At 48.8% G+C, this 17,283-nt stretch overlaps 1 protein-coding gene across 3 annotated transcripts in view; it reads right to left on the bottom strand.

Moving 5' to 3' along the window:
* PDLIM7 (PDZ and LIM domain 7) overlaps positions 1-17,283 on the bottom strand; it is a 43,029-nt gene that overhangs the window by 5,447 nt on the left and 20,299 nt on the right. Inside the window, exons 3-9 of one of the 3 annotated variants that reach the window (XM_081901065.1) lie at positions 13,073-13,224; positions 11,494-11,524; positions 7,997-8,013; positions 6,747-6,830; positions 5,754-5,908; positions 5,181-5,217; positions 252-310 (exon numbers count right to left, since the gene is read on the bottom strand). In XM_081901065.1, coding sequence (XP_081757191.1) covers positions 252-310; positions 5,181-5,217; positions 5,754-5,908; positions 6,747-6,830; positions 7,997-8,013; positions 11,494-11,524; positions 13,073-13,224 — 535 coding nt within the window. Of the gene's footprint in view, positions 1-251; positions 311-5,180; positions 5,218-5,753; positions 5,909-6,746; positions 6,831-7,996; positions 8,014-9,881; positions 10,055-11,493; positions 11,525-13,072; positions 13,225-17,283 lie in introns of all 3 variants that reach the window. The other 2 variants (XM_081901066.1, XM_081901067.1) reach the window with 2 other exon arrangements.

The following is a 17,283-nucleotide window of genomic DNA, read 5'->3' as shown; positions in this document are numbered from 1 at the left end:
CACTGGGCATAATCTCTGCCCTTGGACTTGGGTGGACAGACCCTCCTTCCCAAAGGAAGGCCACTGGCCACTGCTCATTTTCATGCACAAATGCATTCAAAAATTTAAAGCTAACACAGCTTCACAGCGAGAAGCTACAACAGGTTTTGCTGTAGACACTGTGGAAGATACCAGGTGCCAGTATGCAAAGCTTTCCCCAGCAAGCATCCCTGCCCAGAGGTTTCATCACATGCACAGCGCCCCCAGCTTACCATATCCAGGCTCCACTTTCAAGGCTGGCGCAGAAGACAGATCCGGTATGGAGACCTGGCTACAGAATAACCAATTAGTTCCAGGCAACCTGGGCCCATTACCCGCCCAGTCCAGCAGAGGCTGCTACCATGGCCCAGGTCTGGCAAGTCATTGTAGTGGGGATAGCTGTTTTTAATATTTTCACAGACCTCAAGAGCATCACTGGAGCAGATTGTGTGCAGTCAAAATATGCCCATACCCACAGTGTAGCAGTGACCCCTATTGGCTGGTGGTTTTGCTGCCCAGAGTGACCAGCATTAAGAAGAAACAGGTCCTATTATGCTAAGCCCAGGCTACAAAGCCTGTTGCCGAGGATGCGAGGACAAGCCAACACAAAAGACATTCTCCTCGTTTATGTGCAGAGGGAGCATTCATCTTCCCTTCTCTAAAGGAGGAGTTCAAAGGAGGAGGAGAGGACATGCATCATGCTGTCCTCTCAAGCACAATGACCGCAGCCACCACCTGCATGGATGGAGGATAAAGAACAAAGACTCCTGGGCCTGGTTTGCTCTCCTAAAAAAAAAAAAGTAGGACACCAGAGCAGGTTCTGCACAGGAGCACCAAAAGCATTCCTGTTAACTGTACAGTATAGCCAGGTCAGAGGCAGATGGAAAACGGAAGGCAGGATTCATTTAAGGAAGTGTTCCTTTCCTTGTGCACAGCAAGTGCCTGCTTTCCTGGCATACCTGGGGCAGTTCCTATGATCCCAAACTGGGCAATGGTGTGAGGACAAGCACTGTGATAATATCAGCATGAAGGAACAGCACAGCCTTTCAAAGCCTCCCAGCCCCAGGCTGCAGGGCAGGTCTGCATAAGAGGAACAGGCCTTAGCTCAGGGGTACAATATCTGCTTTGCAGGCAGCAAGGTTCCAGGCTCAGTTGACCAGCATCTGCAGGCAAGGGGCAGAAAAGATTCCCTGTCTGAAACTCCTGGAGAGTTGCTGCCAGCCGCGTAGATAATACTGAGCTCCATAGACCAAGAGTTTGATCTCAGTATAAGGCAGCTGAGAAAGCTCAGTCAGTATAGCATGAGACTCTTAAGCTTGGGGTCATGGGTTGGAGCCCCACGTCGGGCAGAAGAATCTCAGGGTCATGGACATTGGGCAAAATATCCCTGCATTGCAAAGGGTCGGACTAGGTGGTTCCTTCCACCTCTACAATTCTATGATCAGCTTCCTGTGGCGAGACAGGTGATGCCGCAGAAAAAGGACACGAGGCGTTATCAACCACGAAATGCACTTGTGGCCAGGGAGTAACAGTGACAGCAATTCGCCTGTTTTGCAATCGGACACACAGCTCAGCACTAGGAGCTGGCATCCGCAGAAACCTGAGGGGCTGTGTGCTCATCTCTTGGCATAAGATTCACACAAGACAGCAAACTAGAAAGACATGCTGTTCTCTCTCACACATAGACCAAATTCCACCACCTGTTCCAATGGGAGTCCAGAGTTTTGTGCTGTCAGAGGCCTGCCCCAACTTTGCTGGAAAGCACGGAAAGGCCAAGGTGCCCCAATCAGCTCCTTAGCCATTTTGTGCCTGCTAAATCACTTCCTTAAAGCTTCAGGTGGAAACTTTTTGCTTCCCATTCTTTCCTCTGAAGGTTACCATGAAGCTCCTCTTCTCTACAAGACCCTTTTAAATATTTCAAAGGGTTTATGTGGTGTGTCGGGGGGTGCGGTGTAGACAACGTCATATTAGGGGCATGAAGCACACCCACAGACAGGTCGCCTCACATAGGGCTCCAACAAATGACACCTCGACTTGGTCCCAGGGAGAGAGCCTATTGCCCCAAGGCCATCTAGCTCAGGGCAACAGGACCATGCTACTCGCCCCACATATTCAAGGCCTTTCACTTGGGAGAGAGCCCTACGGCTTCAAGATGAACCATCAGAAGAAGTGTGGGCTTCAGAATAACTTCCAAGGTCACATGACTCAAGAATGAGATCCATGGCAGGGGAAGAGTGTGAAGATCAGAGGGGGAACCTGGTGATGTGGCAGGAACAGCAGTCCAGCTGTGTAGGCAGTCATTTGAGGAGACTCAAACACTCCTAGCCAAGAGCAAGAAACTACAGGAATAGAAGCCTATGTACAAGGAAGGAGGCGGGGAGGAGAATGGGAGATGTGTGGTGTTTGGGGAGCTGCAAATAAAGGAGAAGGGTGTCTTGAGCTGTTCCAAGTGCAAGCTTGAAAATGGAAGAGAAATAAAGCCTGCCCTTGTTGAACCCCTTCCTTCCCCTTTCTGAGGTCCCCTTGGGCAATCAGCTAGAAGAAGATACCAAGCAGGGGCACAGGGTACACATATTCCCCCACACCACCTCCTTCCTGTACATAGGAAGCAGCTATCTTGTCGGGAAAGGCTAGACTAGGCTCTCTCTTCTCATCGTGCTCATTTTCTAAGTGTCTTGACACAAGGGTAGCAGGGAGAATATTCTAACCTGAGATTCTCCACCTGCAATGAGAAAGGATACAGCTCATCAAGAGCTGCACTATGTGATTATCCAAGACAGGAGCAAAGGGATTCTGTACACAAGGCTTGCTGCAGACTAAAAGTGTGTGTGTGTGTGTGTGTGTTCATTAGTTCCATTGTGCATGTTACATCTCATCCAACCTATCCAAGGACTTTTCCAAAGGTGCAATCAACAGAAGAAGAAAAAGAGTATAGTAAATTACTATAACGGCTGTTTCAGTGCATCATGCAGGCAGAGGTGGTGAGATCCTGGCAGTCTCCTGTCTCACCACCCTGGTCCTTGCCTGCTGTCCTGGGATGTGGGCCTGGGATGAGAAGTTCACAATCCCCCATATTTATCCCAAGGAGTTAGAAGTATTGAGAAAAGGAGAGAGAACTCAGTGCTGGCCTGCCGGTCAGGCTCCTGCTCCCAGAGGAAAACCAGGGCACAAAAGCACCCCAAAGTCATTGGTGGGCAAAGGCATTGCATTTTCGCTCAGCTTCCCAAACAACCTTACAGAGGACAGCTGGGTTTATGCTCAGCTGGAAAACAAGTCGTCCCTCTAAGAAAGAACACAGCCTCCCTACTTCAGGTGTGCATAGATTAAAAAGGAAAGGAAAGAAAGACAGGAGCCAGTTACGAGAATAGGAGCATTTATTTTACTACAAAATGAAAGGTAGTAAAGCCAGCCTCCAACTAGATTGCAAACTCCTGCCTGGGCATCGGCTCCAGGCAGCTCAGGGGGTGGGTGGATTACAGCACCATACAGATATAGCAGCTGAATTAGTGTCATGCCTGCAGTCAAAACAATGATTACACACTCTTTCTAGAGAAAGGGCCACACAGCATTTCCTCCACCGAGCAACAGGACATGCCTGCTGTGGAAGCAGGTTACCTGAAGAGTCAGAAGTCCCATCCCCTAGGGTTTTTCCCCCAAGCCCAACACAAGCAGCCATATTAAGTGGTGTCCAAATCAGAGAGCCTTTGGAAAAACTGAGGTATAATGGAGTTAATCAAGTGTAAAGAGGACAAGTCTAATAACCATTGAGGGGTTGGGGAAGAGACGGAATCCCTCTATTACAGCGTTACGGGTGGGCAAGTTCTGCAAGCCTTCATGACCTTATCAGGCATCTAGAAGAGGAATGCTTGCCATTTCCTCAAAGTGGTAGCCACAACCAGACACTCACAGAACAATGATGGGGAAAGGACCAGGGGCTAAGGGCATGTGCATTCACCATTCAGTGGCAAAATAAAATAAAATGGAGAGGCCTGTTAGGAGAAGAGGTTTTATGGGTTGAGAAACAGCACTCAACAGTGGACAAAGGAGGGAAGGGGAAGATCAGCCACTACCAAGAACAGTGTTTTTAAAAAAATCCCATGCACGGTTGAAAAGGAGCCCTTCCAGATATGAATGTCAGGAAACGACTCCCCTCTCTCTGAAATGCTCGGCCAGGAAGAAGAGCACTGGCAGCTCATTCAACGCGGCAGGTCCCAAAGGAAGGAGGTCTCAGTGCAATGCATTGGGTAGAACCTTCCCCCCGCCTCCTTGGTTCAGTATGAAGGCCAGAAAGGAGCATACAGAGGTCTCCACAGCCAACATCTCTTCAGTCAGGGAAGAGAAAACACAGTTCAGAAACAGCTTCCTGGTAGTACCAGAGCATCTTGCTTAGAGTTGGGAGAGTCAAGCCTCCTGCCCAACAACATGAACCCTCTTCCATCCCCTCCACAGCTGGAGGTGTGACATGAAGCTCAAAGAGAAGCAGCCACCAATGTGGAAGACGCCTAACGTTTCTCAGGTTCCCCCCTGCTCAAGTTGTTCCCCAACACAGTTCAGTTGCTATGTTTCCAGGAGTTGCTGTGGATTTCTAGTGGGTGGTTTTTTTGGGGGGGGGAGGGGGTTGTTTTGCTTTTTAAAAGTTTTGTTCAACCAGTTAGAAGGAGACAGACAGAAACACGCCCTTCCCATTCACATCGGCATGCAATAGAGAAGAGCAGAGTCGAGAAGAGAAAGGCCGGCCCATCGTAGGCAACCTAGGAGAGCACGTTCAGAGAGGTAGCCGATCGCTGGTGGTGCCAGTCGCGCAGGCGAGTGTAACGGGGGCTCTGAAGCTCCGAGACAAACTTTTCTCTGGGAGGGGAGAGAGAAAGAGAAAGAGACACAAGGAAGAGATGGGAGGAGAAAGCAGAGGCCGAGAAGGAGAAAACCAGAAGGGCATACCAGGCATGCAAGGTCAAGGGAACCAGAACAAGGTGGGAAGAAGGCTTTCACCCCCTCCGCCCCGGACAGATGGGAATGGGACAGTGGCCCTGGGCATCTGCCAAAGCTTAGGAGTGGGTCTGGACTCTGCACTTTCAGCTCCCAGCCCCTGGCACTTTGGGAGTGGGGAGAAGTCAGGTGGAAACCCACTGACTCTCCTGGCCCTATCAAAGGGACCTTCTTACCTGGCTTTCCTAACATGCTCATCATCCGGGTCTTGCACTGGCAGCGGGAAAAGGAGAAAGAGAATATCATGGTCTGAGCCAGTCAAGCTGTTTTAGTTTTCTGAGAAGAGAAGTGGATTTTTGTTTTTGTTTTTGGAGGGGGTGGGGTGGGCAGGGAGAGACTGGGCACAAAATAAGAACATTCCCTGGAGGATACAGGGCCTGGGCATCAACAATAATGAGCGGGAAGCAGAATGAGGTGCCTGCAGAGCTCTTTGCAGAGCAGAGATAGACTGAATGAGGTCAGCAGAGCATCACAAGTGGAAGAGAGAGAGAGAGAGAGAGAGAGGATCCTCCTGGGACTTGCTGTAGGACAATCTGCCAGCAGAGCCCTCCCAAACTGGCCCAGGTCCAGAATGCTTATGGAAAGTGGCCAGAGCTGTCCCAGAACAAGCTCAGGTGCCTCTGCAACCTTTGCCTTGTCACCGGTGGCACCAAATGCCTCGTGACTCCCTGCCACTTCCCAGGCTGGCTTGCCAGCTCTCAACAACACCCCCAACCTGGAGTGGCTCCCCCTGGGAGGGAGGCACTTACTGAATTCCGTGCCTGTCAGATGGGCCAGGATACGGAAAGAACGGGACTGGGTTGTGCCCGTCCGCGGTCGCCAGTCCTCTGTGTCCTCAATGAGCCTCTTTTTGCTGGAGTCATTGGGGAGGAAGGCCGGCAGGCTTGCCAGCCGCAGAGAATGCCTACGAATAGACAAGGGCACTCAGCCAGGGCTGCACTGAGATGAGCATCTGCCAGGCATGCATGACACACACAAACACAAGAAACTGCATCAAGCGGGCGGGGGTGGGGGGGATAAACCACCATGAGGCACAAATCAGGACATGGCCATAGTTTCATAATTCTGAAGATCGCAAGTAACCTGCCCTGCAGACACACAGAACGGATCCTGAAGCCCCTTCTGTTCCCTCTCCCCCATCCAGGCCTGAGGTAGCTCTGCCGGTAGAGCATGAGACTCTTAATCTCAAGGTCGTGGGTTCGAGCCCCACATTGGGCAAAAGATTCCAGCATCTCGGGGCGATGGACTAGATGACCCTCGTAGTCCCTTACAACTCTACAATTCTATGATTTGAATTGTCTGGATAATTGAAACCACACACGAGACAGCATTTGGATGAGGACGATGTATGCATGCTGCAAAAAGCCTGTGCATTTATGAGCAGCACCAAGTCCACAATAAATAGCTGCATGGAAGTGTTCCCTTCCAGAAGGGGCCTTGACTCTGTGTGAGATCCTTAAACCTGAAGCCTCCCATGTCAGGCTGCAGCAAGGCCCCCAGTTCCTCAGAACTGCTCTGGTGAACATCTCAAAGGAGATTTTTCACTGATGAAAAATTTGAATCCTTGTTGAGGGAAGCCCTGTTATTGCTTCTAGCGCTACTCCAACTTCACCAAAGGGATATTCACACGCTATAACGGGACGACAGCAGCAGCAGCAGCACACAACACACGAGGGACATAACATCATCTGTCCGAAAGTTTCTACCCTCCCCTCCCCTCCCCCACCTCTCCCAGGTCTTACTGGTCCTCCAGGTAGTAATCTCCATAATCAGGTGGGGGGTTGCTCTGGGGTGGAGCCTTCACCTCAGGGGGGTGAGCGCTAACCCTGAAGCCACGAAAAGTGAGAGAATAAGAGAAAAGATTGGACAGGTCAGGTGAGACATGCCGCCCTAGTACACAACCGCACAAATAAAAGGCCACATCTCCTGAGGGAACAGCCAGCGCCACTGGAGGTAACAGCAGCTTGACTGTGCAGTGGAAAACACACACACACACACACACTACTCCCTGCCAGTTTTAGCACCACTTCCTTTCCCTTATCTGGGTCAGGCAGTTACTGCTACAGTTGTCAGCACAGCCTGAAGAGTCACAGCAGGCCATCCCACTCCCTTGGAAGCATCAGGAAGTTTCCCTGAAGCCAAACTGCCAACATTTAAAGCCTCAGGGCAGCCACCATGCCCCCAACTGGCCGTTTCACTTCAGATTAGCCCCCAGGCCTGGTTCACATGACACGCTTAGCCAAACCGTGGTTTAGTGCGTATGTGAGGCCTCCTGGAAAGAATATCTTGGACTTTTTGGTTTTTTGCTGCTGCGTCATACTGAGCTAAGCCATCATTTGGTTTAGCATATTGTCTGAAGCTAGCGGTCTCCAGACTAATCGCAAGCTGTAACCAAGGTTTGTTGTGTGGGTTACACTTCATGGTTTCTCCAAGAGAGAGCTGAACTATGAGCAGAGGCTTAATTAACACACTATGCCAAAGTGTGGCTTGGCTCAGCAGCAAAACAACCAGGAAGGACCAAAGAGGTTGTGATGTCCTCTCCCAGAGTCCACACAGTCAGGCTAAGCCATGATTTAGCTTAGCATGACATGGGATCCAGGCCACCAAGTCATTCAGACAGGCTCCAGCACAAACCCAAGAAGTCAAGAGAACACAAATAATGTTGCCCCACATATTGTAAGAAAGGGGACCTCCACGTCCCAATTCCTACACGAAAGTCGTCTGTTCTCCCCCTTCCCCGACTCGCAAACATGTCCCTCAAGCATCTCTTTTTATGATGGGATATAACCTGCCATAACCACACACTCCTGTGGGAGAGTAGGACAGGGGGTAGAAAAGTCAGTGAAGCAGGGGAAAAAACCAAAAAATCCCAAACTAAAAAACTGGCAAGGAATGAGGAGGGTTTTTAGGTGTTGAAAAGGAATTATGTTTAGGTCATGCATGTTAGCAATAATACACATTAAAGTTACAGAACAGGCAAAGGCTTACTGACTTGTCAGTGTTCTGCACCTGCAAGAGAGAGAGAGAGAGAGAGAGAGAGAGAGAGAGAGAGAGAGAGAGAAGGGAAAAGAGCAAAAAGACAGTCAGGAAAGTGAAGGACATGTTAGAACCATTAGACAAAGTTTTTTAAAAAAACATGCTTCCCTTCCTGCCTAGTGTGGGTGAATATAGCCGAGATTCCATGCACAGCTAACCTAACTGGGTCATGGATCCTCAACCTTTTGGACCCACTTTGAACACCCAAACACGCATTTGTGGACCCATTTAATATTTCACCATATATTTGTGTGGTGGTAGTGCTCCTGTTATGACCAACCTTGGATCAGGTCGCGGCCCCCTAGCAGGTCCTGGCGCACCAGTTGCAGTCCAGTGCTCTAGGTCATAGGATCAGGAATGCAGGAGTATGAAAGAAATGAGCAGCAGCACCATTTCTGCCAGCATGTAGACTACGCTCACCATGGTCCCACAACTGGTCCCTTCTAAGGTACTGACTGGCAGGGACCCCGAAGAGGCCAATGAGAGACACAGGGGTTGGTCAGAGGTGTACAGGACTTCATCTAGCACAGATATAAGCTTTTCCATCCCCACCAACAAAGGTGCCAGGGACACGTCAATGCACCAAACGAGAAAGGAATCACCTCAAAAGAAGCAGCATCCAAAGCCTAGAGTGTCAGGACACAATTTGCATGCAGCCAGGCACTGTTAAAATCATTTCGGGATGTTTCATCGGTGATTAATAAACAAAATAAACATAATTAATTTAGGGCTGCATTTCTAGACATGGGAAGATAGCAGTCAGAAGATGCCAGTTTCGGGCTTGAAAAAATGAAATAGTCAAGTATAGATTAATCGGTATACAATTTCACCCAAGTCATTTCCTTAATAAACTGGAAATCTGGATTTACCATAGTGCTGCTCCCTTCCAAAGGATGCCTGAGAACAGCTACACTAGTACGGGAATTTTATGCTGGGATGAGCAGAATTGGAAACTCAGCCAAAAGCCTTGATGTCAGCTACTCAGTATTTTATCTGGGGTATACAGCTTTATGCATAATTTCTTTTAGTAATTTTAAGTTTGCATATCATATTATTGTGCCCAGTGCTGAGACCTTATGGTGCAGGGCAGGTAAGAAATCTTATAAATGAAGATACTGAATCTGGAACCTAGTAAATGATGAACAGTTTGGAGAATAACTGTAGCTTAGATTGCCAGGGAGGCAGTGAGGATGGAAAGTTACACTGGGATCCATAAGCGACATTCATTCCTGCCATAGTGAGTCAGCCACAGAAGAAACCACAAGCAGATAGCACCAAACCTATAGATACAGATCACTCGCCATAGCACAATGCCGCTCAGACCAAAGAATCTAGCGATTCCTTTGTGTGGGTGAGTCAAGACAACTACAGGCTTGGGTTCCTGGGATGCCGCCCCATGCTCCTGACTGCCACCTACGATAGCATTATTATTATTCTTTGCCCAGGAGAGAAGATTGCAGGACTCGAAAGAAGTGAAAGATGATGAAATGCAGGCCGCTAAACGGTCTGGCTTTTTCAATTAGGCATTCCGGAATGAACAATACACAAGAGAACTGCCAGATCTAGGCATCGTAATATGAGCTCCAGCCACCAGGGGTCACTGCAACACCAGATGTCTTAAGTTCTAGCACAGATTCTGATACTGTACAGAGGGAGGAAAGGGCCGCCCACACCCAGCCATTGCCCACCCATAAAAAGGCCACACAGGCAGAGCCCGACATGCACAGTGCGGGCAGACAGGCGAGTGTGTGGGCAGAACAGCACAGGGCAGAACTCCACAGTGAGGCCACTCAGCCCCCCCCCCCGACTCCCCAGGGTGTCTAAATAACACAGCGACATACCCATTGTGCTGTGTGGTGCAGACGGACGCAGAGGGAGTGTATGGCACCGATTTCGTCACCAGCCCGGGCTGGGAGTTTGGAGCAGAGCTGACTCCAAAGGGCCGGGCCGTTTTGTTGAGGGCAGAGCTGGGAGTGAAGTTATATTTCGGGCGCTCAGAGGAAGGGAGCGCATCCTGAGCAGAAGACAAAACACACAGACGCCCAAGCTGGCACAGCAGGCAGCATGCAAGTGCACCCCCCGCTGCCAGGCCACCATGCCAGAGGCCACCCTGCCCCAGGTGGAAGCCAGGCCAGATTCTGGCCACAAGGGCATTCCTCAAGTCCCAGGGCAATAACCACAGCCAGCCAGCCAGCCAGCCGCATTCCTGGCTGACAGTAGCCAAGACACAAGCAAACACGCCCTGTATGTGCCCAGTTGCCTACTGCCAGCCAACTTTGTTGAGCACCCTATGTGGGCAAATGTGGTCGCTCTAGAACTGACCCCGGGATGAGCCTTGGAGAGCAGGTGAGGCAGTTCAGCGTGGGCACGTGTTGTAGCAAAACTGAACCATGCATATCCATTTCTACACCCTCCATCTCGTTCCCTGCCTCCTCCAACCACAAGGGAAACAGAGGAGGGATACGCCCAAGCAGAGAGGGAAACTAGAAGACAGCCCTGGCCACAATCTTGGAGAAGCTGCTTCCCTCCACAGCCTGCCTGCCTGGAAGTCCCCTACCCCCGCCCAGCGCTTCTTTTGTGAGGCAAGGCCTCAGATTCCAGGATAAACATTCATACAGGGTTAGACTATACAGGGAACATAGAGGCAAGGGCAGCAAATGGCTCTATTTGCTGCTCCAGCCCACTTAAGGCAGGCAGCTCCCGGTTCATCCTCCACCTGACCTCTGATGATCACAAACAAATTCAATACTGTGGTGGCCATTTTGAGTTTATGGCTTCTGAAGGTTTATGGGTGCAATCAAGAGGAGTTCCATTGAACAGCAAGAAAATAAACTGCTATAGATTTGGAGGGCTGGGGAAAAGGCAGCAGTGAGCTCCTTTAGTGCCAGCACACCAAGGTTCAGGCTACGGTGCCTGGTTAGCTCCAAAAGTGAGCTACCAAGGGGGGAAGATTCCACCAAAACCAGGTGTAAAAAGGAAGACGATAGCAATAGATACATACAAAACACTCTTGCTTGAAAACTTCAAATAATCAAAATGCCAAGGAGTTGCAAGCTGCACATCACTTATTTGAGGGCATGGTGAATGCAGTAGGAATGTCTGACTTAGAAAAGCTTATAAGCACATGGCAGACATAGCCACAGAGTTTGGCCCACAGATATAGCACAATCGGTGTAGCTCAAACAGCCCCCTGGAGAAGGGCTGTGCAGCCTAAAACACACTGGTATTTGTTATTATCCTGAGTTTCAGAATGGATTCTTCACACCCCACTACAGTCTCATTTATTTATTTTGGCTTTTACATCGAGCACCTAACTCAAGGAGTGTCAAACAAGCTAAGGCACTTGTGTTTCCTCAACTATCCCACAGCTCCCCTAGACCAGCAGCAGAACTGGTGCCCAGCGAGGTCTGTGAGAGAGCAGACCCACCACGGAGGAAGCGGAGGAAGACGTACCTTCTGAGGCTTGCCAAGGAGATTCTGGACTCTGCAAGAGAAAAGCTGCCGTTAACGAGAAGAAAGGCACTGCCGGGCAGGGGCTCTCCTGGGGCAGCAATAACAGGCAAGAGGGTGGCAGCAGGTGCTTTTCACTTGCAGCAACAGAGCTGCACTTCCCAGCAGAGAATATGCTCAGAGAGCAGGGCCACAGCAACACGAGGAAAGCAGCCTGCTCCCTTTCACACCATGAGGGAAGATAGTGGTGACAGCCATGGAAGATCCAGTGACTGGATTGGTCCTGCCTAGGTTGCCTGGGAAGGGACGCGGGTGGCGCTGTGGGTAAAAGCCTCAGCGCCTAGGGCTTGCCGATCGTAAGGTCGGCGGTTCGAATCCCCGTGGTGGGGTGCGCTCCCGTTGCTCGGTCCCAGCGCCTGCCAACCTAGCAGTTCGAAAGCACCCTCGGGTGCAAGTAGATAAATAGGGACCGCTTACCAGCGGGAAGGTAAACGGCGTTTCCGTGTGCAGCTTTGGCTCGCCAGAGCAGCGATGTCACGCTGGCCACGTGACCCGGAAGTGTCTTCAGACAGCGCTGGCCCCTGGCCTCTTGAGTGAGATGGGCGCACAACCCCAGAGTCTGTCAAGACTGGCCCGTACGGGCAGGGGTACCTTTACCTTTACCTAGGTTGCCTGGGAGAAAACTCTTCTGGGGCATGGCTAAAAGCCCTCTGTCCTAAGAGCACACCCTTGGCCTCTCTCAGTGGGTATAAATATGCTATGAAGCGGTGGCAGTTCACCAAAGTGAAAAGCTAGTTAGCCTACTGCTATGTTTATGAGTTAAGACAGTGCTTCTCAAAGGGTGTGGGACGCCACATTGGTGCGGCAGGAGAGGATGGAAAGCGTGGCACGAAGATTCAAGGAGAAAGAAACTTTTAAATATTTCAGTGTAGTGTAGTATCTATCTATATTGCAGAATATGGATAGGTGTATTTTCAAAAAGAGCAAGAGCATCAAGTGATATTGAGCATCAAGTTGTGATGCAGGATTGCCATTTGAACCGTGTGCTGGAGAGCAGCATTGGCTAGTCTGCAGTCCCACGACACATTGTAGTGAATAGGGATATTCAACTCTGACAAATGCAAAAGATCAGAAAAGAGAAAGGCTTCTTTGTGTTGATGAGAGTTTGTTTGACTCAAGTTAGACCTAATATAAATGAAGCTGCCAGCAAAAGCAAGCTCACACCTCTCATTCAGTTTGTATACATGCTTAAAGTACATACGTAAGAGGCTCGTTGATCATTATATTTTGGGAATGATACATGTTATTATGTAGCTGCATTGTTCTATACTTTCTGGATCAAGCACTGCTAGTTGGTTCTCTTTTTGCTTTCCAATGTATTTCTTATCAATAAAAAAAATGGTGTGGCGTGAGCAAGTTTTTATTCTGGAAGTGTGACCCAGAGAAAAAAGTTTGAGAACCAGTGAGTTATTATTTTGAGGACTGGGCTTGAGTGCAAGGAGTATGTCAGCTTTAACCACTTCTCGATCCTATAATGCATGCCATGCTCCTAGTATCTTAACTCACACCAAGAGCCTCTTACCTGCTCAAGCTGAGCGAGAGCTTGTCCCCGCATGCACGGATCTTGTTCTGTGCTTCAATGTGGGTCAAGGTGCTCGTGTTCTCTCCATCAATGCTTAGCACCCAGTCACCTACTCCCACACCTGCTTGGGCTGCCTTGCCCCCGGGGGTGAGCTGCAAGGAGAGGAAGAAGAGGACTCGGTGACACAGAATAGTTACCCACATGAAGAGACAAAGGCAGGAAGCAAGCAATGTGGTTCTCAGCATTACACCATGTCCAGTGGAGCAAGATCTGGAGTAGTGGAATCAGATCCAATGCTGTCTTCCTCTGTTTCCCCCATAGTTTCTGCTAAACAAAGTGTGTAAATGTTGCATGCTCCAAAGGTGATAGCACTGTAGAGAACAATGCTCAAAGTGGCTGGAACTGATTTACCGATGGGCATGAAAGTTGGAAACCAAGATTCAAACCCAGCAGGTAGGGCAACTACAAGGTTACCCAGCTATCTTCCAGTCTAACCTGCCTCCCAGGGATGATGCAAAACGCATAGAGGAAGAGACAGGTATAAATTTATGAATGAGACATATTTCACTGCATAAGACTTTGCTGTGCCATCTCTCCTCCAGCCATTAAAAGGAGATCCCGACTTGCACCAACACCACACATGCTGGCCTCCAAAGAGGCTCCTCTTGCCTAACATGGTCTTTGGCTTTGATCAGCAATGATCAGTGTTAGAAACTTAGATATATAAGCTGGCTGCCAAATTGCTCCTTAAACCAGGGTTACAGTTGTCAAAACGAAATGTCTAGTTGCCATGTAGTGGCCAGACGGCTCGAAAGCTGTATTTTTCAATACGACCTTTTGGTTCCTGAAATTCATTCTGATTGCACAAATAAAATATCACGGATACAATTCTACAGGATGGTTGTTAGTGTGTGAAAACAGTCAAGATCCAAGGATCCCCAGGCATGCATCTCCAGATGGTGGAGACATCATGTTTGCTTGGTCGCAAGTGGCCTGGAGAATTTCGAACACTGATCAGCATATCATTTTCTGGTAATATAAAGAGGCCTCTGAAACATGCCTTGGCTGCTCTCCACAAAACCATATAGTTGCACATTTAAATTGCCAACAATCGTATGCATGATTGGTCTGGATTCACACTGTCCCATAGCATTCAACACCCCCACCCCCAAAAAACAACCCCACAAGCAAACACAGCCATCCAGGGCGCTGGAGTGGAGGAAGCTTGATCCCTGATAAAATTCCTCTCGTAGGCCCTGCAGCCATCCTTAACAAAACTGGATTAGCTTAAATTTGCCGAGCATCATGTCACACCCAAAACCTTTCCAAACCCCAGTTCTTAGTTTTAGTGCTGCATTACTGCCATCACTCACTGAGCTCCAGTGGCACATTGCCCATGTTTTGCATTGGTTATGTCCACAGATTGGGGCGTAGATGAGTTTGTAGATGAATGGTGCCAGGCGTGTGTCTGTCTGCTCACATCCAAGTGCTTTCAATGTTATGTCTCCCAAACCGATGCTGATGTTTTCTACCCGCATAAGTGGGCGGTGCCTGATGGGATCTATTTCTGCTGTGTGTTGTTGTTCCCTCCCCCCTACCTGTGTCTGTCAGTAACCCTGAGTCATTTCATTGACGTGAGCAAAACGATTCAGAGACATAAATATAAATAATAATCCCCCAACCCTCTGTGAGGTCTGGCATCCATTCTGGGCATGCATGCAATGGCAAACGGGCACCTTTTAAAAAAGAAAAGAAAAATTAATTATCTGTGGAATGGTGTTACAACAAACTTCTGCCAAAGCCAATGCTTCAAGCATGCTTTATAGAAGGAGAGATCTGCCAGATTTGCACAAAGAGCAAGCGAAAATATTTTTTATTAAATGATATGCCATGGCCAGAACCACCAGTAGGTCGCTGAAGAGCACCGTACAAGGATAAAGAACGGCCTGGCAGGTTGGTGTACAGGAACCTCCAATCTGTTTCCATTGAGAAAGTGTGCGTGTTTGCAAAGAGAGCAGGGGCCCTGCTTCATCTTTAGATAACAATTTTATTACTCATTCCTGTGCCCATCTGGCTGGGTTTGCCCAGCCACTCTCACCAATCAAGTAATTGGAAATTGGTCCCATCTCTGCAACCTGCATAATCATTGCCAGGAAGATGGCTCATCGCCCACCACCATGGGCACTCATTTTCAGGCACAAAGCAAATTTCATTTTTACATTTGATATAGCTGTTCTGCAATTTTTTTTAGCAGTTTTATTATTATTATTTTTTAATGCCCCTTCATTTGAGCTGACAGAAGTAAAATGGGAGTAGAGGGTGTGGTGACAGACAGCAATGAGTGAGATGTAATGACACATGTAAAAATACGCCCCCACACAATGCGCTTCAGTATATCCAGATGTAATTTCATATTGGATATACTTTCATTATCAGATTATCCCCAAGGCTGGAGATATATAATAATTTTATGGTGGAAGGAGCATAATAATAGTAACAGCAGTAGTTTTATTATTTGTACCCTGCCCATCTGGCTTGTCACTTGACTGAGGAGGCCATTATGTGGGCAATACCAAAAAAAAATGAGGCACAAGAAGTTGCAAAACCACATTGAACTCCCATGTAGATGAGCCCACACCTGTGGGCAAAAGGAAACAAAGCTGGAGGAATAATATGTGCTCCCAGAAAAAGAAAAAAACAACTCCCAGGTTAGCTTTACAAATACATTATGGGGGGAAATTGATACCTGCAATACAAAAGCTAGCTCCTAAACAGGATAAAACTAATTCAGTAAGGGGTTAAGAATGAATTTTATGTGCCACGTGGGTGAGGGGAAGAAAAAGCACAGAATGACCAGGCTCCTGTAGCTTTAAGACTTGTAGAGAAGTGGGAATTTCAGGGAGGTGCAGCTTTTCTCACCCATGCATGGCAAGCCGCATCTTGCAGAAATTCCTTCCCTCCTGGCTTGGCGATAGAGGAGCCCTGTCCCGCTTTGCGTCCGGTCACCGTATTTGGATCCACTGCAGAGAAGTTGAGCAACGACTGCACATTTATTGTGCAATAAAAACAAATTATCTGGAAGAGCCCAGGGCCTACGGGAGAGTTTAGACTTGCTGATGAATGCAGCAGACCAGACAGAACAGCCCAAACATAACTTTGCAGTTGCCTGGCTGCTGACCCAAAGTGCACTCCTTGGCCCTTTGAGTTGGAATATGGCAATTCCCACCACGATGCTGTAGCAGCCAGGGAAACTGCACCTGCCGATACTCTTGTCGTTCAGCTTTTAAAAGCAGGTGGTGAAAAGCCCTGTCTAGCAACACACATTCTCTCCACCATCCCCTCCACCCTCCAGTGTTTTGGCTTTGTACTTCCCTCCTACTGCTTGTATTGGCGTTCCTCTCATGTTTGCTGCGTTTGTGGACACAGAAGCGCACAGTGCTCCCTGGGCAGGCAAGATGAGAACTCTGATTGAATGAACTCTGCGCCCAGGTTCCCACCATTAGATTACGGTGGTGAATTAACTTCTACAAAAGGACACCAAACTGTCAATCTTAACCGGACTGTTGTCTTCTTGCGATACCTGTAATATACAGTACACACACAACACAGGATGAGGGGGGTTCAGGGATCCCCAAATGAGTAGGTGGGGGATGATCAGGCAAAAGGAAAAAGAAAAGAAAGAACCTTAGTCAAGGCTAAATGAAGTAAGAGAGAGGCACAGCATTGCAACTGATTGCACCATCTTGCCTGCTGAGCCTTGGGAGAAGAGCATTGCAGTACAAGGAGCCCATTTTTATTTATTTGAATTATACCACGCCCTTCAGCAGTTTCCCAGGGCTGCTTTGCACTAATATGTGGAACAAGGCAGGAAGGGGAGGCTGAGTGGTAGTTAGGAACCGAGGAAACTGCCTTGCTTGCACTGCCTCAGACTTAACTGGTCTGTCTGGCTCAGTCACTGACTGGTAGCGGTTCTCCAGAGGTTCAGAGAGGGGACAATGCCCAGCCCTACTCAGAGATGCTGGGGATTAAACCTAGGACAGCATGCACCCTACCAGACAACAACCAGGCTTTTAGCAGACATCTGAAGACAGCCCTGTTTAGGGAAGCTTTTAATGTTTAATAGGTTATTGTATTTTAGTGTTCTGTTGGAAGCCGCCCAGAGTGGCTGGGGAAACCCAGCCAGATGGGAGGGGTATAAATAAATTATTGTT

This window comes from Podarcis melisellensis (genome assembly GCF_964234715.1).
Source record: "Podarcis melisellensis genome assembly, chromosome: 2".
In the NCBI taxonomy this organism is placed as follows: domain Eukaryota; kingdom Metazoa; phylum Chordata; class Lepidosauria; order Squamata; family Lacertidae; genus Podarcis; species Podarcis melisellensis.
This window is presented reverse-complemented; position numbering and strand designations above follow the sequence as displayed.